At 44.5% G+C, this 22841-nt stretch overlaps 3 protein-coding genes across 6 annotated transcripts in view; all 3 read left to right on the top strand.

Moving 5' to 3' along the window:
* The window catches only part of srgap2 (SLIT-ROBO Rho GTPase activating protein 2), a 77280-nt gene extending 71505 nt beyond the window's left edge, over positions 1–5775 (top strand). For all 4 annotated transcript variants that reach the window (XM_076989256.1, XM_076989254.1, XM_076989255.1 and 1 more), the window contains 3 exons: positions 93–239; positions 485–791; positions 2224–5775. In XM_076989256.1, coding sequence (XP_076845371.1) covers positions 93–239; positions 485–791; positions 2224–2691 — 922 coding nt within the window. In that variant the 3' untranslated portion in view covers positions 2692–5775. The remainder of the gene's footprint in view (positions 1–92; positions 240–484; positions 792–2223) is intronic.
* A 504-nt stretch (positions 5776–6279) lies between these two features.
* On the top strand, positions 6280–17785 carry ikbke (inhibitor of nuclear factor kappa B kinase subunit epsilon). The gene is made up of 22 exons (XM_076989227.1): positions 6280–6649; positions 6847–6952; positions 7327–7427; positions 7528–7665; positions 8315–8450; positions 8857–9038; positions 9345–9505; positions 9792–9902; positions 10468–10647; positions 10902–11098; positions 11496–11554; positions 13237–13328; positions 13493–13594; positions 13801–13858; positions 13934–14046; positions 14290–14366; positions 14926–14965; positions 15050–15151; positions 15374–15470; positions 15758–15837; positions 15966–16037; positions 16224–17785. The coding sequence occupies exons 3-22, from the start codon at positions 7338–7340 to the stop codon at positions 16288–16290; spliced, it is 2154 nt and encodes a 717-aa protein (XP_076845342.1). The 5' UTR covers positions 6280–6649; positions 6847–6952; positions 7327–7337; the 3' UTR covers positions 16291–17785.
* A 108-nt stretch (positions 17786–17893) lies between these two features.
* rassf5 (Ras association domain family member 5) overlaps positions 17894–22841 on the top strand; it is a 33365-nt gene continuing 28417 nt past the window's right edge. Inside the window, exon 1 of the mRNA XM_076989229.1 lies at positions 17894–18769. Coding sequence (XP_076845344.1) covers positions 18001–18769 — 769 coding nt within the window. The 5' untranslated portion in view covers positions 17894–18000. The remainder of the gene's footprint in view (positions 18770–22841) is intronic.

The raw sequence follows: 22841 nt of genomic DNA, 5'->3' as shown, positions 1-22841 counted from the left end.
TGCCTTTTTTTGTTTTTGTTTTTTAAATGTAATACGTGTGTGTGTGTGTGTGTGTGTGTGTGTGTGTGTGTGTGTGTGTGTGTGTGCCACAGGGCGGATGGTTATACAGGCCGAGGCAGTCCCAAAGCTGACCTCGATACACCCCATGAGGCTGTAGAGGAGAAAGTGTCCACTAGGGGGAGCGCTAATTCTCCCACAGGGGGCCATGTGGCTGATATTTACTTGGCCAACCTTAACAAGTAAGAGCCTGTTTGCCAGTACACACTGCCAGCATGGGCCATGTGTGCACAATTGATTGGAATTTACATTTAATCCGAACACATAGAATACTTTAATTCATCGTGAGATTTGAATGCATGGACGCAATCCTGGGATATTGATTAGTTAACGATATGCAGCATCGCTCTTATGTATGAAGCTGTATAGGACAACACAAGCACAGAATTGGATGCGGACACCTTATTTTAGTGTCCCTCACCCACAGGAGGCGGGCGGAGGCGGGCGGCATGCGCAGGACATTCCGGACGGTGGAGGGTGCCAGCGAGGGCTCTGCGGGGGCGGGGCGGACGGCCTCCGTGCCCACGGTGGGTCTCCCTAAGGAAGGCTCGGACAAGCGGCCCGTGAGCACCCATGGTGTCCTCAACTCCATCACCCGCCACTCCTCCCTCAAGAACAAGGTGGAGAGCCCACAGCTCCGCAAGGCCGCCCCCGCCGGCCGCTCCAAGAGCTTCAGCAACCACCGGCCCCTGATGGACCCTGAGGTCATAGCCCAGGTGGAGCGCAGCTCACAGGTGAGATGTTACTCCACCTGTGACCCTCAAAATGGCCACGGTTTACTCCACCTCTACCCACGCGCTCCAAACAGCCACAGTTCAGCTGCAGTTCATAACTGTAGTATTGCATGTGTAACACGTTTCTGACAGTAATGATGACAGCACTAATGATGAAATAGTGTAATTTAATATTACCATTTACTATTAGGACTTACTTTGGTAAGAATCTGTGAACTCTCTGTAGTGGACACTTTTTTTAAGCCTTAACATAGAAGAAAAGTCAACACTGCACAAATATAAGTTGGTAACAGGCCTTATTTGGACATACGTCATCTGTGCCGCATTCAGAAAGTGTGCCGCACTTTCTGGAGTTCAGAAAGTGGTTTTCTGTAAGTGGAGATGTGAGGAGTTCCACAAAGCAATGTGGACCAATAAAACAGACAGAATCTATAAATTTACATAGAGCAATGTGATTGGACCACAGCTCGAGGGTCAAGTCTGCTAAAGGCTTGTAAAAGGATAAAATTCTGCTATAATACTGCAGCAGCTATAAATGAGTCATCATAGTTGGATTGTTGATGTATTTAAAATGTTTGATGCATAACTGGAGTCTAAAACTGAGTTTTATAAAGCCTAATCCTCTTAGAAACACTAATCTGCACTGGTCATCTCCAGCAAAGATTCTTTCATCTGAATTGATTAGTGAAAGATCTTGCACGGTATAATCCAGTGGCGAGAGCTTAAAAACTCATTTGCGCTTGCCATGGTGTTTGCAGACATGCCGCAAAAGAAACTCGTGCAGTTGTGATGTGGTGGATTAAATGGGGGAGGGGGGGGGGGGGGGGTCTGACAGGGTTGGCTTGGCTTTCTCCTGATTTTTTTTACTGCACCACTGTTGGGATCAGCACTGATTGCTGCTATTGCATCTGGCTTCCTGTCCCCTTGGGAAGTGCAGATATGGACATCGGGCCTGGATCTGTGTCCCTCGGCGGTTCGCTCGAGGACTGGTTCCTCCAGCTGAGTTGTTTACTTACTGCATTGCATTATATGAACAGCTGTGTGGAGGGTCTTCAAATGGCCGCCTGTCAGAGCTTGGAGGCCCTGGCTGGAAATGTGGCCGTGCGGGGAGTCCTTTGGAAGAGACGGCAGGCAGGCGAGCCGCGTTGGCTAACGGTTGTGCTCGGTAGCTCCAGTGGTCCTGAGGGGCTGGGAAATGGCATAGAGTGATGAGCTGAAGGTCAAACACTGTACACAGGCAACTTCCAAAGAAAACAGGCCATTGACATTGGATTCTCTGTCTCTCTCTTTCACATACACTTTCACTTTCTCACACTTTCACTTTCTCCCTCCCTCTCTCTCTCTCTCTCTGCTCTGTCTCCCCACCTCTCATCACTTTTTCTTTCTTTCCGATGTAATCCTTCTGTCTTTTCTGTCCCTCACCCTCTCGCAGGACATGGAGGCCACCATGAGCACGGCTCTGAGCGAGCTGCACGACCTGGGGAGGCCCAGCAGCGTCAAGCACGCCCCAGACGTGGTGCTGGACACCCTGGAGCAGCTGAAGGGAGGTGGCGGTTCCTCCGAGCCCTCCAGCCCCCTGCACTCCCGCATGCTCCGCGACGCCGAGCCCCACCAGCACGGCCTGCAGCGCAGCTCCAGCTCCGCCAGCGACGTGCCCTCCACCTTCCGCCCCTGCAAGAGCCCCGCCCCCAAGAGCCCCCTGCCCCCGGTGGCCGCCGCCCCCGCCCCCTCCACTTCCACCTTCCGCGACGGCAGGCCGCCAGCCACCAGGCCCAAGCCCGTGGTCTTCCCCAAGGGCGGTTCGGCTGGGGGCAGCCCCGCCACGGGGTCTCCCACCACCACCGTTCCCCCGACGCCACCACCACCTCCACCACCCACTGACAAGTCATGCCTGGCTTGATGGCCCAGGAGCGGGCCGGCCTCGGGCTGTTCTCCAGCACATGGTTTCACGGTGACCCCATAAGTGCTCAGTGCAGGAATACATTACTGAACCCTTTCTTTTTTCCTTTTCCTAGACTGATTAGATATGGAGAACAGGAATCCTGGCAGGCTCTCTCCAGTGCGCAGTGCTTGAGTGTGTGGGTGTGAGAGTGTGCTTGTGTGGTCTGCAATCACATGCCAAGAAGCCTGGAGTGATTTTTCGGTATGGCTGTGACCCATGAATTCCGGCTGGGATACAGACGCTGGCGATCCCTGTTTGTCAGTGTGGTTTGATGGTTTTCCCTTTGTAGGGGCTGATTTTCACTTTTTTTTTTTTTTTTTTTTATGGGATCACGTTGCTTTGGAGAAATAATAGCTGTGAATAACAAGTCTCTCTCTTTCTCTCTGTCTCTTATTTTTCTGCTCAAAGACTCTCTCTCCCTTCATGGAGCTGGACACAATTAGTGAACTAACCTGACTCCCTCCACCATGAGCCCAGAGGATGGCTGTGGGCAGGAAAAAAAAACTACCCTTTTAACTAATGAATATTTATATGCAGCTTCTTGATGATGTGCTGACTGAAACGTCGCCATCAGCACACAGGACACCATCTTGTACCCTCATGTATTGGTCCTGTAAGCGCTCATAACCGAGGGCGAGGTCCGAACCGTTCCCGGTGCTGTCCTCCTAAGACACAGGTCTCCGCAGGAAGTCCCACATGGCAGCTGGCTCTCTTCATTTTGTCACGAACGAAAATCTACGCGTCATCACACTCCCTGAACGCCGGTGGCCCTCAACAGGGCCACCCGCTTCTCGACAGGCGGCCCCGTCCGCTCACGACCAACCGCCTCAATGAACCGCGAGCCAAGACTATAGCATGCAGCCCGTGCCCCCCTACAGGTTGGAAAGCACATCGGATGCATTTTGCTTGTCCTCGGGGTGGTGATGTCATTAGCTGCTTACAATTCTTGGCAGGTGACGTCAGGAAGCACCTGTGTGCATCGCTGTGGACTTAACAGTAAACCCTCTACACCCGAGGGCTCCATGCATCACACGTGCTGCACGCCGCAACGTTGTGCCGACTCTCACGCACCTCCCTCCTGACAATAGATTCACAAGCACTTTTTAATAGACTAGCAGCTTTTCCTAACGACCTGCGATTACGATGTCAAAAAATAAAAAATTCAGCAAGAACATTTTTTTTCTGTGTACACGAAATCATGATAACTGGAAAAAAATATTGAAAATTGTCAATGAGCAATGTCTTGTGAGTTTGTTGAACCATTTGATTCATTGCTTTTTTTCATAGATTGAAGCACAAATTTGTTTTCTTCTGGCTTGCTAGATTTTATTTAGAATTCTCATAGGCTGTTTTTTGGCCTTGAGTGTGTATCATGAAAACAGTGTATCTGTAAGTATGTTTGTATGTATGTGTGTATGTATGTATAGTTTTAACTTTACGCTTTATAAGTCAGACATGTAGAACATACATTTTTGTAGCAGATTTCACCAAGAATGATTTTGTACTAAATGGCATTTTGGCTCTGTTGAGCTTTGGTTTGCTGTACACTGGGACAGACGAGAGGACCTGAAGGAGGCCAGACTCCTCCCAGCTCGGTTGCAAGTCAGCAGCATGTTTATCCAGTGTCTCAGAATAGGTGTTCAGCATTTGTTTATTGCCCATTTCATCATCCAAATGAATATATCATACCATAACTGATCCTAGATCAGCATGGGAGGCTCTTGGGCCCTCACTGTGCATGGCGGATGGCAGGAGGGGTTTGCGTTGGAGCCTGCTGCAGACGGTCAGTCTCACCTATGTGTTCTGCAGCAAAACTCCATTTTCTTCCATGCTGGTCTCCCCGCAACATGCCGGTAAATCACAGAAAATAATTGTTATACTGGAAATCTCCAACTCCAGCATGTGATGAGTCAAAATCCTTTCGAGCTTGTCTCTGCGAGTTCCGTCTGAAGGTCAGGCCTCCTCCATCTTATCCTCTTACAGCTTCCAAGGAGGCTGGAGGAGGATGTTATTTTTCCAGGCGGGGGCCGTAACTTTGGGCCTATATTAGGATGACTATTTTGGTGAAAACTGCACGCCTGCAGTGGTAATGCAGTGGACTGGGGCAAAAATAACGTGGGATACATGTGTCAAGATCAGGGGGGAAAACAAGACTGAGGCCGGTTCAGTAAGTTCTCGGAGAAACAGAAGCTTGTTATTAGAAGCCTTTCTGGCACGTCTGAGATGAGCACTGGGAAACCCTTTAGTGATGCTCAACTTTAAATGTCTGGAGGGGGAAAAAAAGCAGCTTGCTGATGCATTTTTCTTTTCAATTAAAATGTTTGAGTCTTTTTAAGGAAAACTTCTGACATTACTTTTCATGGAGTCTTCAGTGTGCTGTGTTGGAGTTCTGAAATGTCTTAACAGGTTGTTGCGTTTATTCCTGTGAGCTATGATTGGAAACTTTATCAATATGTTGTTCCTAATACCTCATAAGGCAACTGGACAGTGAGTTGTGTTGGGGAGGGGGGTCATAAGACAGGCATTAACCTGCTTAATGTCATTAACTCATGGAAATCTGCATGGTGGTGTTCAGGTGTAATGTGTAATGTTCTTACTATGCTGTTGGCCGAAGCCTCAGTTTACACTTAATCATTTTTTTTCTATCTACAATTTTAAAATCAATCATTATTACGCACTTGAATCTAGTTTGGATCTTTTGTGAACAGATTGAGTGAGGATTTTACTTTTTTAAATCATAAATATTGTTAAATATGTATTTCCTGTTCCATTTTAAACAAAACAAGACTGTAAAATTAATTGTCTTGTCAAATATATTTATAGTTGTCCACTTAAGTATCTGTTATCAGAGAAACCTGTGTTCAGATGTACTTTGTATATACAATGGTGTACATTACAGAGGTACATTCTTCTCTTTGCTTTCTTCTTTGGGGGTACATGACTGTACAGTAATAGCAATAGTAGTTTACTCTCAAATACACCTTATATAATTCTATGTGTAGTTCTTGTAGTAAACATTTTTTAAATAAACTGCTTGCTATACATCTCCTTGCCTGCTAACTTTTGGGGGGTATTCATAGGACCTGGCGTGACGACTAATATGAATAAATGTGGTGTGTAATTTATGTGAAAGTGGGTACTCCAAGATTAATGCGACTAGTCTGTAACTAACGAATCCTTAGTGTGGCATTGAAGAAACAAATCTCTCAGTATCTCGCTTATGCAAGTCATGAATTGTAAGTAAATTATCGGTTGCAAACTAAATACCTGTTCCATGACCATTTCAGGAGACAAATCTCAACCTAACTAAAGATCCATGACTTCCATGTAAGAATTTACCATCAGTGGAGAGCCAAAGATTGTTACTGAGGTGGAAGTTTCACTTCATATGAATTGTGGTTTTGCCCAGAATAGCGCGGGTTTCAATACTAGAAGTATCTAGAAGCATTTTACAGTCGCTTGTAAATTTGGTGTATTTTTAGGAGAGATTTGTTCAAGTCGTTTTCGATAGTGTTATCATTGAGGTCAACCACTAGATGGCGTCACGTCATTTGAAATTTACGTTCAAAACAATTGTTCAGTATAATACGTGTTGTCGTAAGTAATATATGCTAAATGTTATTTAAATTTACTAAACTTATTTGTGACGTGAATGGTTGATCTATTTATTTAGGCTCTTCTAACGTCCTCCTGATTTGTAATTGCACGTTACACTTAAAAAGGAGGATGTAAAAACAGATATTTAAACAAGGAAGTAGCTGCTTCCTAAACCGAAACCAACTAACCCAATTATTATGTTTTAATGTCGAAACGGTAAAACTTGTTTTGAGATGTCCGTAGCCTACAAGAAGCCCTTCATGCTGCATTCTCTAGGATTAACTCATCTCCAGATCATATTGGCTTAAAGATCAGAATGGTTCGTTTTGATTCCTTTTCTTTTTTTACATTTGCCTACCAATCCGTGAATTAGGGGGAAATGTCGTATAACTTGACTGATTTAGCCTAATGATCTAGCGAAAATGCACTTTCAGAATTTCACCCACTTTTAAAACAACATGGCAGCAAACACTTATATCTGACTTTTCGTGATATCTGAACTCTTACTTTCCACAGGTCATGGACCGTTTCCTTGTTTATTGACACGTTCTCGTTAAGAACTTAATCAGTGCGGAAAACGTGGGTTCTGGTGCCACTGAGCGATTGATCTGTGAACCTACAGGTACAGTGATATTACTGACCTTTTTATTTGGTCAACTAGAGGAGGTGCTTACATTTTATGGTTTTAAGTCGACAGGACTTGACATTAAGTTCGAGAATTGGAGCAAAATGTTCTGCGTAGGCATTGATGAACAGTTTGTAGGCTGAAAAGATGTATATGCAATACATGAGCTAAGTCCACGAGGTGCAACTCCTTTGCAAAACAAGAATATGGTCAGTTCATGTAAATGTGGGTTGACCTTTTAGGTTTTCCAATCACCTAAATCTGACACGTGTGCTGTATACAGGAGTTGATTAAATGGTGGACATGTATTCCTCCACACGTCTTGCCCGTTTAGGTGGAGGATGTCGTATTAATCGTACTTTTTTTTACAGGTGTGAGGGCCATGACGAGGAGTACAGCGAACTACATTTGGTATCTCGAGGATGTTCTTGGGCAGGGAGCGACATCGAATGTCTACAAAGCGCGAAACAAAGTAAAAGCTCTGACACGATGGCTTCCCACCCTGAGGTGTTGCGTAGACTGAATTATTTCCACGTGACTCAAATGTCTCTCATGCCTCCGTCTCTTTAAAGAAAACCGGTGAGCTGGTTGCGGCGAAGGTCTTCAACACGGGGAGCTACGCCCGACCGTATGAAGTCCAGATGAGAGAGTTCGAGATTTTGAGAAAGCTGAATCACGTCAATATCGTCCAACTCTTCGCTGTGGAGGAGGTGGTTATCTCCTGACTGACGTTGCTTATCCCACACTAGTGTGTATGTTGGTATATGAGTAGATGCGTGGGAGGGTGTGACTGCCTGTCTATTTCTCTTGGTAGTTTTTGCTTGTTTAAGTCTGACTGCTGGGCTGTAATTGAATTTTAGTAAAACTAACAAAGCAAATGATTTTAGGACATGTTTTATATTATTAAAAATATTCATATTTACCTGAGTGTTCAGCTACCTTAAGTCCTCAGATTTGTCTGAATTACAAAGAGCACTCTTCTAGACAGTCTTTAAATACTAAATCATTATGTTCTTAAAATGATTTTGAAGTCAACATTTATTATCAGTACATCTTAGAAGATTTCCACTTCCATAAGTATTTTGCCCCTTTAGGCTACTCTAGGTGTGCATGTCTTCAGAAGTGCTTTAGAGGAAGGTTGGAAAGCAACGGCATGTGGGATTGAAGGGGCCGTGTGGTATTGAAGGGGAGACTCATTGGTTTGCTTCAAATGCTGGAAGGTAGCAGAAATGGAAAAAAGTGAATTACAGCAGCATACAGTCTTGTCAGACTTGTCAGCAACTGTTTAAAAATAAAATTGTGCATTTTAATAAAAATCTTTGGTTTGGGGTTTTTTTTTTTTTTTTTTTTTTTTTGTAGATGCAGATAAACAGCCAGCAGAATGTTCTGTTAATGGAACTGTGTTCAGGAGGAAGTCTGCTTAACCACCTGGAAGACTATGAGAACTACTATGGCCTGCCTGAATCAGAATATCTTATTGTGCTACAAAGTGTGGGTAAGCGTAAAGACACAAACATTTTATTGAAGTCTTTGGCCTCGTACTTGCGGTCACTGGCCTACTTCATAGACACTATTTATCAGGGATCAGTTTATCTCCATAGGGACGTAGCCGTTATTGAGTCAGTTTTATCCATGTCGGTGTTACTGGTGGGCAGTTCTGCAAAATTTGCAGCCTACAGTTGTGTTGTGGTCCAGAACTGATGGGCTATAGAAGCAAACTATTAGTGTGTAGCTAATAACATTGTATATATGAATAAAGATTGTTAGGAACTTATAACCGTATAATATAACAGGAGTTTCATTTGTTTAGTGGAGGTGAAAATTGTGAGACGTGTATCTCGCATCCTTAGTCTTCTCTCTGTCTGAGCAACTGTTCACCGCATTTGACTTTGGATTCCTAGTTAACGGGATGAAACATTTGCGTGACAACGAGGTGGTCCACCGTGACATCAAACCGGGTAACATCATGAGGCAGGTGGGGGTGGATGGACGCTCCATCTACAAGCTCACGGACTTCGGCGCTGCTCGGAAACTGGAGGATGGGGAGACGTTCATGTCCATATATGGCACAGAAGAGTATCTGGTGAGGTCCGCAACATCATCTGCTAGGAGAGTGAACTGTAGTTGTTGTATTTCCAGGATATTCATATTGTGACCATTCTACACGGTAGCTCCTTGCCAAACATTGGCCATCCAAAGGTAGCACTAATTTCCGATTAAGACATTAGCAGGGGCTTTTAACGTAGTAGTGTAATCGCAAAATTGAAACTGAGAATTGATCCCAGATCACACTTGATCCTCTGAAGTGCCTGGTAAATGTGAGCCATTGTGTTGCTGGAGAGATGTCCGTGCCTGATTGAGAAGCTGTTCTGTCGCATGTTATGTGCAGCACCCAGACATGTATCGACGTGCCGTGCTGAGGAAGCCCCAGCAAAATAGCTTTGGTGTTACCGTGGATCTCTGGAGCATTGGCGTGACCTTCTACCACGCTGCCACCGGCAGGCTGCCCTTTATCCCGTTCGGAGGCCCGCGCAAAAACAGAGAGATGATGTACGTGTCAAACATGGCCTTGGTCTGTCCGCCATCTTCTCTCAAGGGCTGCAAGACACGCAGGCTCCATTTCATCAGATTTTTCAACCTGGTCACTCGGACTGTGTAGCACCTGTGGTTGACATACATGTCTGTGTGTAAGGACACTTCCTTACACACAGACATGTGGAGCATGATATTTGTGAAGCCCCGAGGGAGTGGTGCAGTGCAGCATGTGCTGATTAACACCCCATATGACGGGGGTTGATATTACAGTAATAAGCCTGGTGATCCCTGTTGTTGGTAGGTATAAGATCACTAATGAAAAGCCAGAGGGGGCGATTGCAGGAGTCCAGAAAGTGGAGGATGGACCTATCGAGTGGAGATACCACCTACCTCACTACTGCCAGCTATCACAGTGAGTGTTTCAGATGAATCAATTTGATTGATTCATTCATTCATTAAGGAAGAAACATCACTGGAATATTCAGCCTTTCACCCAAAGACTGTTGACGTACTGATTTTAGTTCCAAACCTAACTCAACACCTCAGGCAACTAATTAAGGTACAGTGGTGTGAAAAAGCTTTTGCCCCCTTCCTGGTTTCCTGATTTTTTCCATGTTTGTCACACTTAAATGTTTTGGAACATCAAACCAATTTAAGTATTAGTCAAAGACAACACAGGTAAACATAAATGCTATTTTTAAATGAAGATGTTTATTATTAAGGGAGAAAAAAAAATCCCTTAATATATAAATTGGCAAACACTTTTTCACACCACCGTATTTCAGCAAGTCAGACTTTTTGGAACCAGGAATGTTCAAAAACAAGTTGCACTTTTTTGTTCAGAACTAGCCTTGTTCAAGGTCTGTTAAAATACTTCACTTTGTCTTAATAATTTAAGAAGAATAAGGCTGTACAGGTATAGCTTAACATCTCAGTCGTCATATCCAGCCCTTGTGTGTTCTTCCATTGGCCTCTAGGGGACTGAGGAAGCTGCTAGAACCATTGTTGGCTGGCATCCTGGAGGCCAACCAGGAGAAGTGCTGGGATTTCAACCAGTTCTTCACAGCAAGCATGGACATCATTCAGCGCTTCAAAGTTCACGTCTTCTCCCTCCACCAGGCCACAGCCCACTGCATCTACATCCACTTCTACCACACGTGAGTAAAACGTGTCGAACGTGCTCCTGCAACGTTTGTGTCACCACTCTGGTGACTGATAGCAATAAGTGATCACTGGATACCCCTCGAAATTCTGTAGATACCAAATGTTTAAATGTAAGGTAAAATGTAAATTTACCTTAAAATGTTAGACATTTACAGCATACATACAGTTTGTTTTCCATGCATTTGCCAAAGTCCAGTGTAGACGCCCATCCTCCTATGAATTTGTTTGTTCCTTGATTTGGACGCAGGGTTTCAGTCTTCTTTGAAGACGTCCAGGCCCAGACAGGGATTGCACCAGAGGTCCAGCAGTACCTGTTCCAGGGCCACTCACTGCCCCTAGAAGCCACCATGAAGGTGGTCAACCTGCCACACACCACCGAAGAACGACCCATCTTCCTGCTCAGCCAGCAGCCAGAGAAAATAGCTGCACTGCCCCCTAGAGAACGTAAGGAGTAGGTCGTGATACAGTGCCTGTTGAATCTGTGATGCTGTGACGTAGTGCCTGCGATATGGGGAGTTGATTAGACAAAAGACAACTATGGTCCCAGTTTAGTCAAATGATCAGTATTGGAGAAGCAGTAAGTGTCAGCATCTTGATGTGCTTTGCTGATAGACTTAAAATAAAAATGGATAAAAATATTTTTTTTTAATAGTAATTTTAGTGTCTCACATGGTATACAGTATGGGCTCTTTAAGTGTTGCTGCATAGGTTATGTTTTGGTTAATAGGTTACTGTCAATGATAAGTTATTTGCCAGTATGTTAGTCAGCACATCGTGATCCACATAGCACATAAACTTGATTTCTTTCTCTCTCCCCCCCCCCCCCCTCCCCCCTCCCCAGCCGAAGCACCACCCATGCCCTCACGGTTTGACGTCGCAGCAGATTATGTTTTCTCAAAAGTAGGCAACAACCCCTTCTTCATAATCACTAATATATAAAATATATTAGGGGTGGGATGCGATCAAAAAAATTAATCAGAAGCTTTGTAATTAATTAATCACATTAATTTAAGTTTGAATGAAATGAACATAAGCATAAACTTCAACATCTTGTTTGTTTTTCCACCAGTGTACTACACCAGGGGTGCCCACAAATTTTCAGGTTGCAAGCTACTTATAAGATGACCAAGTCAGAAAGATCTACCTCGCCCTGAGTGTAAATTGTTGACGGGGGGGTGGCGAACGTAAATTGTTACCGGGGCGGTGTATATATACAACTGTCAGAGCAGATGGACAATATCCTGTCATTCATCCACTACTTTTTAATGTCATGCGATCTACCTGCATTCCTTCGCGATCGACCGACACTTCCTGATCGCGATCGACGTAATGGGCACCCCTGTACTACACAGACCAATAGATGAGTGCAGAAAACAGAGCAAACAGTTTTCAGAACACTGGAAATTCTGACCAAAAATGTTGTTTAATTTTGGGAGTTTTGCTCAGGATATTGGAAGAATAAGAACAATTGAAGTAAATCATAAGATGTTTTTTAATACCATTTTAGATGGTATACTTTTTCTTTAATTTCCCAGGCCTCTGCCACAGGCATCTCCATAGTGCCTAGAAGTGGTCTTCTGCATGATCAAAGCAAATGACTGGATCTTCCATTCATCATCTATAATATGAGCTGTCACACCAAGATAATTCTTGTTGCTAACAGAGGTCCAGTGATCCCCAGTCAGAGCCACATTTGTGGCACTCTTCACAATAACCTGTTTTACTTCCCTTTCCTCATCATACAGCTGCTGGATTTTCTTCCACATTGTCTTTCTGGACGGCAGTTTGTAACTTGCATCAGTTGACGCAATGTGTAGCGCTTATTGTAAGCCTTTATCTTTGACCACAGAGAGCGAACAACACTGCAAATAATGTGACGCGTCAAGTTTAAACGCCTCCGCCGCTCACGCGAGGTGTGCGGAGTCGCACGCTACGGTCACTCGTGAAAGTTTAATCCAGTCTTAATTAAGTTTAATCAGTCTTAATGGTCCAATGAAGGTAATTTAAAAACCAGGACATTTCCTCACTTTAAAAAAACCTGGGACGCCAGGGACAGGATGTGAAATACGGACATGTCCCGGGAAATACGGACGTTTGGTCACCCTATCGTACTAGGAATACATTTAGCAGCTAAGTTATCATTACTGACCTGCGCGTTTGCCCCAACATGTTTTGCGTTGAGGTGGTAACGAAGGGTGAAAGTGCTCCTGTGATAAGCGAACTCCTTCCTACATAAAGTGCAAATAACACTATTTGTGTTTGTACTTCTATTTGGAAGTTTCTTATATTTAAATTATAAATTATATATCGAAATTAACGCATTAAAGTCCCACCACTAATATATCCTGTATATTTTATATATATATATAATTAGTGCTGTCAATTCCAGGTGCCGCGATTAAAAGTCCTCACCAGGATTTTGCTCAGGCTTCCTGGATTGTGTTGATTCCACTAATTTTACCTGGATTGCTAATTAGAAAATCTAGCAAGCTTGAGCAAAATCCTGGTGAGGACTTTTAATCGCGGCACCTGGAATTGACAGCACTAGTATATATCCATCCAAACCCTGCTGTTCTCCATAGACCATGGTTGGAGTGGTTCACCAGTACCTGCTGATGGTACGTCGTCTGCACATGCACAGGGACCTACTGCTACAGGGCTTCTACAGTGAAACGTAAGTAGTCAATTGTTGCTTTAATGTTTACATTGTGTGTCCAGATATACTTTCTGAAATTGCAAATCTAGCAAAGAGCTTCCTCTTTCCACTGCAAGTGAACACGCTGGTTTATCTGTTTGTCTTTTGGTGTCTATTGTTTTGTTTTTCTTCCTCATTACTAGTGAGAGCGCACGTGTCGAGTGCAATAACATAGCTCACAAGGTCGCCATGGTGAACATGAAACTGCTGTCCTGCCTGAGCACGGAGGAGACACTACAGACACTGTGAGGACCCTTATTCTAATTCTCACACGCCATTAGCATGTAGGGCTCTGAAGCAGTGGTGTTTGTCACTGCGCCATGGTGTTTGTAAAGTTAATATGAGCTGGCTATGTTCATCATTTTTGCTAATCTCTCTCTCTCTCTCTCTCTCTCTCTCTATCTATCTATCTCTATCTCTCTCTCTCTCTCTTTCTCTTTCTCACCAGCAGAGACCAGCTTCCATTCGACTTCTGCGATGCCTCTAGCAACATGGAGAAACTTGGCCTGGTAAGAACTCGGTAGCAAGAGGGGGGGTGTGTACACATAGAAGTTGCACATGAGGAACGTTTCTGCTTTCCCCAGATCAAGGAGAACATGCTTGTGTATGGCGGCAGCATCCGAGGATTCCAGGGCACCCTGCACCATTTACACGTGGACCTGGCCAAACACTCTGAGACACTGGCCGTAGACAGAAGGTGCGGAACATTTGTAAAGCTAAATTGCATGTAAACACTGCTCATGTATCAAAATGGACTACTTCCTGGGTGAGTAAATTAGCGTCTATCAGAATAATGGGAAAATCGATATATTCTCCTCGGGGTGACCAGTTTGTTGACCATGGCATTAAAATTGTGTGCTACTCTAGATAATTACATTCTTAATGGTTGCTTAATGAATGGAGAGTGAAGGAGTCAGTTCCATCCTTTCCCTTGGTGCAGTGTTCAGAAGATGGAGGTCCTTCTGGAGAAGACATTTGCAGTGCATCAGCAGTATTACAAAGACAAGCGGACGGGCAGTGAGTATATTTGCTGATCCCATCTCTAATGGACATGATGGTTAAAATGGTTTAAGTGGGTATGGTCACCAAATGACTTTTTTCCAGTTACTGTGAGACTACCAGCCACTTGGATTAAGATGGGGTTAGATGCTGATGGTGCATAATTTTACATTTAATCCATGAAGCAGTAAATCACAATCATCAATAGTGATCACAAGACCAGTCATATTATGAGCAAGAGTCCGTGCATGTGGTGAGGGAGTTGGGTATGTCCAGAAAATCTGCTTCCGTTTCCCTCTGTCCAGGGTTTTTATGAAGTGGGTCAGATTCCTGCCTATCAGTACCACCGCAGTGGTCTGCGTGCTACCTTATCTAATGGTGCGGAAGTGGGAGCTGCATCATGGCAGACGTAGCGGGGAGATCTCCCAGCATGCACTGCGGGACTGATAACGTTAGATAGGACTCTCTGGAGGGGGCCCAGGAAAAAGAGCTCTCTGATACAGATAAGAAAGGGGAGGCACGACCGGGATTCTCAGATATGTCCCTGACTGAATTTCTATCTTGTCCTCCCCTCTAGAGCTCGTCTACAACGATGAGCAGATCCACAAGTTTGAGAAGTGAGTGGCCACGTTTTCCAACTTTTTAAGTCTCCCGTTGAGGCTGTTTTCACTGTGACGCCTGCTCTCATGCTCTCTCCCCAGGTTCAACCTGTTGTCCACCATTAAAAAGGTGAAGGTTCTGTTCCGAGAGGACTGTCTGCAGAAGTACCAGGATGTCCTGACGGCCGTGCAGACGTGGAGCGGGTGAGGCATGTTGTGCTTGTGAGAGATGAGGTCATACTGGCTGACATCACCCCACAGATTACTCAGTAATGATGCAGGCAATGATTATGACTCCTCTTTAGAGCAATGCAAATTTTTACATCATTTTACATCAGCACATACTTGGCTTTGAGGACTTAAATTGAATATGGTGATCAAATATGGTAATGAAGTCGATGTGTGTGTCTCCATCCCCGTCTATAGCACATTGTATGACATGCATTCAAAGTTGGAGCACTTTAGTGCATCCCTCCTGCAGCTAATAGGAGATCTTCAGATGTGTGAAAGAAGTCAGACCAAGGTCAGTCAAATATGAGTCTCTATCTATCTATCTATCTATCTATCTATCTATCTATCTATCTCTGAAGGTGGTTTATAAGCAATTGTGCTAATGTTACAGACTGCCATTTCTGTAGCACTGGGTTCATCTCAGGACAAAACACGGGATAGTCACAGAGTTACCTGACTACTTACCTGCTTACCTAGATGACTGCTTACAGCTGCTTGGCTGACTCACTCACCAGACACTTGAAAACGTTGGAGAGCAACTTCAATGAATAGAGCAAATACTGTGTCTTCTGTTGACAGGTTCTGGACAGAGTGGTCCAAGCTCTTCAGAACCCCGAGGCCATGGATGGTCCAAAAAATAAAGACCACATGATTCTTCGGTGGGTTGCTTGAAAACCAGCTCTGCAAAACATGAAAATAGTACACATGGCATACTTCCTTCTTCTTGGCTAAGCAGGTTTTCCAGTAGGGTCTGCTAGACATAATCCAGACACGTTTTGTATTTCAGAATGAAGAGGCTAAAGGATGAGATGAAGTTGGTGGCACAGGAATTGCAAAACAACAACCATATTATAGAAAGGTAACAAGGGCTGAGCTTCCTGTGTGCCCAGCTGGTTAACACTATCCCCATCTAGTGGTCAGTGCTGGCACAGCAGGGAAGGGGAGTGCTTGCGTTTTCTCACACTGCCTAGGTTTGGTGGTGTTTGGTGGTTTTCTGAGCCTCTGATTACTCGTGCCGATAACACAAATCTGTTTGTGTTTTCAGACTTGGAGTGTTTGACTCTGCGCTGGTAGTGGAGCCTGACATGACTCAGCCTTTAGGAGGTCGTTGAAGTGCACCACCTAGTGGCCCCCAGGGGAAATTCTCCACCACAGAGATTGCAGCTCCTGAGGAGGTGTAAAAAAAAAGGGGGGGACAGTTGATCACGTCAAAGCAAGACTTCTGCACAGTTTGCCAAATGCAAACTTTTACAGTTAGTGACTATCGACAAGTTGGCACAGCCCACAACACCAATTGTACACAGGCACCTCTATGGAAGCTGTAAACACATTGATGGTCCTATTAATGCCGTCCTCCTCAATATTGCATGGCTGTGAATTAAGCCTTGCTGTTGAAATGAATAGCTGCTCATTCTTTCATATGTACTGGTCTAAATGGTTGTGCTTTGATAATTAACGATACGCAGTAATGCTCCTTTAATTGCATTATTGATCCAAAGAACATCTTATTTAGAGAGGCAGTAAACAGTAGTGTAAAAGCTCGCCTGGCCAAACTCAAAAGTGCTGAGGTACTTCAGTTTGTAGATAGTAATGAAGAGAAACTAGGCATCATTTGTCCAAGACAACCTCCTTTTCACCTTTAGGTGGGTAGTAAACAAGGCAGAAAATGTGTGTCTGGCATATTTAATTATATATATTTACATCATATTACCTGTGTGTGTGTGTGTGTGTGAGAGAGAGAGAGAGAGTGAGTGCTGCACATGTGTGAAATGTAGGTTAGCATCAGAATATGAGTGTTGCACTGGAAATGACTGATTTTTGCTGTTTTTAGAGATGTGCAACATTTCAGTACTAATGCTATTGGTGAATACTTTGAAGTCTCCATTATCTCATTATTATATACATAATGATGTAATGACATAATGATTCAATACGACAGAAATCCAAAGCTTACTGAAATGAATGTTCTTCGTTAAAGCATTGGTGATATTTTGGTTTAACCTAGGTCATGTGTGTGTGTAAATAAGAGACCTCTCTTTTAGTTTTATGAAACAGAGTTTACTTGTGGAAGTGAAACCTGGTGGGGGGTGGGCGAGCGGGGGTGTTTCGAAAGTGACTAGGGGATTCCTGTCGCATAGTGGAAAGTACTTAGACATCTAAAGGGCATGATGTCACTGAACAGAGATCCTCAAGTGGAATATTTGTTAGCTGTCGTCGTGGGTGACCTCAAATACAATTACTTGCTGATATGCTTATTTGTTAAGTCTTGCCTGCAAAATGGTCTATGCAACCCTATCAGTCATCATGAAACCTTAAATCTTAATTCCTGGCAAATATGAAAGGTACACTTGTTTGTTTTTACGTGTTTGTTTAGGAGAAAAGAAAACCATTAGAAAATCCAAAAGATAAAATATCTTCTATTGTAACAAATATTATACAATATATTGTACAAAATATTGTAACAAAAATTTTCATTTTTTACGTGTAGAGAAAGTTATAGTTTGTGTATATTCTTCCATGACTACATCACACAATGAACCTCAAAACCTTTTATTACAAACATCTGTTTGTCGCCAGTAACTGAAACAATAAATCGTGTTGTCTGTCTCTTTGTGTCATATTCTACATCATACTGTGGTCTACAGAGTTTTCACTACATGTGTTGAGTGGTGTAGTTTCCGTGGTCAGGGTGGCGTGTTCTTTAAGAGTGCGCATCCTCAACTACGGTGACATTTAAAGCCTGTGGGTCGTTTTAAGTGCGCGTCACGACTGCTGTCGCTTCAGTGTAGTTTATATTCCGGGCACAAAGTTCTTGAAAGCAAATGGCGTCCGTAACGTTAGGGCAACACCTGGGTCAACACCACCTCGACTCGGAAAAACAGTTCTTTAAGAAACCGTTGGAGCGAAAGAAATTAACACGCAAATCGTGGCACGGGATGATGACAAGGAAGCGCACGCCTGAGCCTGTTGGCCCTGCAGCCGCAGTCCCGGCGTGGCGTGTATCGATAAATCACCAACAGCCTTCCGAAGCCCGTGGTGGTACAACAGACCCAGACAGCGAGAGCAGCACCGCCGAACCGCCACGTAGTATGGACCGCTTGATCGCGGACCGCGTTGACGCCTCCGAGACGCCCAAATGTGGATGCGTAAAAAGCGCCGTGTTAACGGACAAAGACGCGGCTCGTGTGTTTCAGCACAGCCGCACTGACAGAGAAAACGTGAACGGGAACAATAACGGCATCCTCGGAAGTTCTGCTGCAGGAGGTCGGAGACCCTCGGTGAAGGACACGACCGCGGATACGAACCAACTTTGTAGTTCATCGCTGCGTTCCGGGGGGAGACGTTCGTCGTACCGCGGAGAGGTACTGGAAGGGCTTGAGCTTGACCGGTTAACGCAGGGGAAAACGGGGGTTGTAAAGTTGATGCGTATCGAGCGTCCTAGGAGGGAGGCATGGTCCATCTTCAACCAGGATGATCCCAGAGTGAAGAAGGAAAACGGAGAGGGCCACCTTTTCGCCGCCGTGAAGGCGCTCGAGGACTGGTGCGACGCGTGCAGCCGCCGGATAGAGAGCAAAGCGATGAGATGTAAACGTAAGTGCCTCCGTTTGTCTTGCTACATAATGTCAATATTGCATGTGATGCAAGTTAAATTCATTCTGAGTTTCCCTCTGCAACAGCTATAGGATCGTGACATGGTACATGGGCGCAGATGGAAATTCTGAAGTGAGGGGGACCAAGCTGTACAATATATACGTTTATGCTTGTAGATGCTAGATTTCGGATGGGGTCAATATAAATCTGGAGGGGACATGTCCCCCCCGTCCCCAGTGCCATTTGCGCCCCTGAATGGGTGGTGGAAAGCCTAAAGTGGGAAGGAGAATGCCGGATAATTACAGACACGAGTCTTCAAATAACTTTTTTTCTTTTTAATGAAAGGAAAGTTCTGCTTAGTTGAATGTGATGTTTGGATTCATACGCAGTAGCGAGTGTGTGTTTCCAAGGTAAAAGGTGAATGTACAACTAGAATAATGCGATGCACCATAGAAGAATGCGTTGTCCAGTCGTGTCATCCAGATATTTCTTTTCTTAAAGTAAGCCCATCAGGGTCCTTCCTAAGCTCAGGCTTATTTGACTGCTTAATGCCAAGCTGTGCAGAGAGGTAGCCGCATGTGTGTGCGGGAAAGGGGGCAGGTCATATAGGCAGACGCATGGGTGATGGAGACAGATTGAGCAGGGAGTGGAACCCTCTATATCCAGAACCAGAAGCTAATGAGATGCTGGGTCTGGGGAGTATTTCCTGCTGTGAGAGCTTGGGGGTTGTTTTTGTGTTTGGAGTCATGCTGTGATGTCTTCCTCGAGCATTTAATCAAAACGATGTTTTCAGATATGAGCTGGGGGTTTTGTGGAGGATGCAAGGGTCTTGGAGGAAGAAGGGGGCAAACAGGGAAGGAGGAGGCAGGGTGTCCCAGCAAAGGTCACTGTTTGTTTTTGTGCTTCACTATGTCATGTGTCAGAGACAGAGCTGTTGGGTAGTAAAACATGAGGTTTGTGTGTGTTTAATTGCATTGTCACTTCTCCCCTTGCAGGGAATGAACTCTATGGAATGGAAGGTTTTCTAGCTAAATCAGCACTATACAGCATGTTTACACATTCCCTTATTCATGTTGATATCTGGACACAGTATCTTATATACTAACATATGGTTTGGTGGTATTATTGGGTTGAAACATTTATACAAACCAGTAATTTGTAGGACATTCAATTATATGGAGATGACTACACTGAAAACACAACAGAGATGTTAATCCCAGGTTGATTCCCATCATGCTTTGCTGTAAGCAGGTTTTCTCTTCCTCTCCTCCACACCCCTCCCTCTCTTTTCCCTGAAATGATTAGACCAAACATTCCTTTCCCATGATTCATCTGTCTCAAATATGCCATGCACTGATATGAACGTCATGGTCTGTCAAAGGGATAGGGACTTTTCTGAAACTCCGAAGCTGAACTGCGATACAGGTCTGTGCTCTGTGTCCTTATCTCTCCTGTGATTGGAAGGAATGTGTATCTTCTGCTTCTAACACATCCTGAGCACAGTGTAGTATGGTCATCAACTGATGTAGAATGCATCGATGCCCATTAGACAAAAGCTGTGTATGTAAAGCACGTATGATCTCATCTGCAGTACCTGTGGTTTTTAAAATCTGGTGTGGCGTACAAAACAGTAAAAGCGTGCCTTTATGTGCCTTTGTGTGTGTGTGTGTGTGTGTGTGTGTGTGTGTGTGTGTGTGTGTGTGTGTGTGTGTGTGTGTGTGTGTGTGTGTGTGTGTGTGTGTGTGTTGCTGAGCTGGCAGTATGTCTGCAGTCCTTTACTGCGGCCCACTGCAGTGAGTGGCTTTATTGCGACTGAGAGGATGGTAAAAGTGCAGGGAGAAGGTTGCACACACTGTCTGACAGCACGATCTCCCATCTGCTCCTCAAGAAGATGCAGTCTGGGCCTCACCAGTCCGCTAGCTCAGGGTAGCTCCCCTGATCACTCAGTGACTCTACTCATCCCCTGATCACTCAGGGACTCTACTCATCCCCTGATCACTCAGGGACTCTACTCATCATCCCCTGATCACTCAGTGACTCTACTCATCATCCCCTGATCACTCAGTGACTCTACTCATCATCCCCTGATCACTCAGTGACTCTCATCATTCCCTGATCACTCAGTGACTCTACTCATCCCCTGATCACTCAGTGACTCTACTCATCCCCTGATCACTCAGTGACTCTCATCATTCCCTGATCACTCAGTGACTCTACTCATCCCCTGATCACTCAGTGACTCTCATCATTCCCTGATCACTCAGGGACTCTACTCATCCCCTGAGCCTCAAAGTTGGTGAGGCAGACTGTGGCACTCTTATGGACACCAAGTCTTGTCCACTAAAATGGGCAGATTCTCTCTCTTGTATGTGTCTGTTTCTGTCTCTGTCTCTGCTGCAGTCAGGAGTTAAGCTGGGGCTGCTACATCTCCTAGGCCTGCCAGGAGCGAAGCAGAGCTATTATCCCTCTCAGTGGACGATGGAGGCTGGCACAGTGCTAAGGAGCAAGAGAGAAAGGGAGTGAGAGAGAGGGAGGCAAAGAGAGAAAAAAGAGGGAGAGAGGGGGAGGAGATTGGTGACTTTTATAGGTTCATACAACCTATTGAGGAAGCACTGATAGTTTATATTATCAATAAATACAATGATGAGAGAGAGAGATCCTGCCAGTGGTTGTGCTAAAACGGCTCTCTGAACTGAAGTGAACTGAATTGAGAGAGAGAGCTTGTAACTGACATTTTAAATGTGACCTTGTGAAAGATAGAAGGTTTTGGCTGGCAAGGGAGATTCTTCTTGAGCCACAACCTTTGTTCCTCTTTCTCCTAAACTTCTAATTTAAAGAAGGATTGGTCTTCACACGTCTTGTTGTGGGAAAGTCCCAGTGCCCCTTTGAGGGTGTGTGTGTGTGTGTGTGTGTGTGTTTCACTTTTGAAATGTCAGATTCTGTTATTCTTAAATGTGTGCGCACTTCTGTTTATTTATTTATGAGGAGGGGGGGGGGTCCCCAAAACAAACAAATGGCTTATTGGTAGAGCTCAACTAAATGCAGAAAATAAATGTTTTGCTCTTTCACTCTTTTTGAAGTGGGCTACAACCATGGCATGCTGGGAAATTATGTATTTAAGAGGCTGTGGTGGTAAGGGCAGGCTAAAGTCCATACATATCCATATTTCTAACTCACAGTCCCTAATTATGGTCACATCCATACCATAAACAGCTTATTTTCTGTGTCTATTTTTCATTTTTTTCACATTTTTTTGTTTTGTTTTCTCTCTCTACTCTCTCTCAGCCCTCATAAAACAGAGCTTCTCATCTTTCTCTGAATACACAAAAATGCTGCTGGTAATCTGATTTTAAAGATTTCAGGCCATGCTGTCCTGTTTGTTATGCCCATTCCAGATGTGTGATTTCTCACGGATAAGCCCAACATGTCTGCTTCATTTGGCTGAGTCACTGCAGTGGCAGGGTCTGCAGCGAGGATGAGGAGGGTGAGGAAGGTTTCCACCAGTGGAGTGAGATATATTTGGGGTGTGCACCATAGCCACACACGACCAGTCACAGTGCGGTGTTACCATGGACATCAAAAGATGTCCAGAGCCTGCCTTTGTTGGTTTGGATTACCCAGCTCTTAGAATGCCTATGGTTTACCTAATTTCTCTCTCTCTCTCTCTCTCTCTCTCTCTCTCTCTCTCTCTCTCTCTCTCTCTCTCTCTCTCTCTCTCTCTCTCTGCCTTTCTCTCTGTCACAGTTCAACTCAACAAAGCTTAGTTTGCATGAACAAGTTAAATTATTGACAAAGCAACTTATCATAAACAAGGAAGGCAAATAATTGGTAGGAAAATAATAAAAGAAAGTCCATTTTTTAAAAAACAAATTAACAGTCAGTCAACACTCCTGAACAGCAAAGGGGAGGGTGATACCTGCTTGTCCAGTAGGCTATGACGAGGCTAAAATTCAGTTTGCATAATCAGCCATCTCTGCACACATGTCAGTTCTAGAGTCCTACAGTCTAGAGATTCAGCACAGATGCTGTAAATGTGCTTATGAAATGTGTTTGTAATTTGTATTTGGGACAT

This window comes from Brachyhypopomus gauderio, unplaced genomic scaffold, assembly GCF_052324685.1.
Source record: "Brachyhypopomus gauderio isolate BG-103 unplaced genomic scaffold, BGAUD_0.2 sc66, whole genome shotgun sequence".
In the NCBI taxonomy this organism is placed as follows: Eukaryota; Metazoa; Chordata; class Actinopteri; order Gymnotiformes; family Hypopomidae; genus Brachyhypopomus; species Brachyhypopomus gauderio.
This window is presented reverse-complemented; position numbering and strand designations above follow the sequence as displayed.

Excerpts from the sequence above, each read along its gene's own strand:
- ikbke (XM_076989227.1), top strand. The coding sequence starts at position 7,338 with ATGACGAGGAGTACAGCGAACTACATTTGGTATCTCGAGGATGTTCTT. Across the intron at positions 7,666-8,314 it reads AACTCTTCGCTGTGGAGGAG|ATGCAGATAAACAGCCAGCA; the intron begins GTGGTTATCTCC and ends TTTTTTTTGTAG. Across the intron at positions 16,038-16,223 it reads AACAACCATATTATAGAAAG|ACTTGGAGTGTTTGACTCTG; the intron begins GTAACAAGGGCT and ends TTGTGTTTTCAG.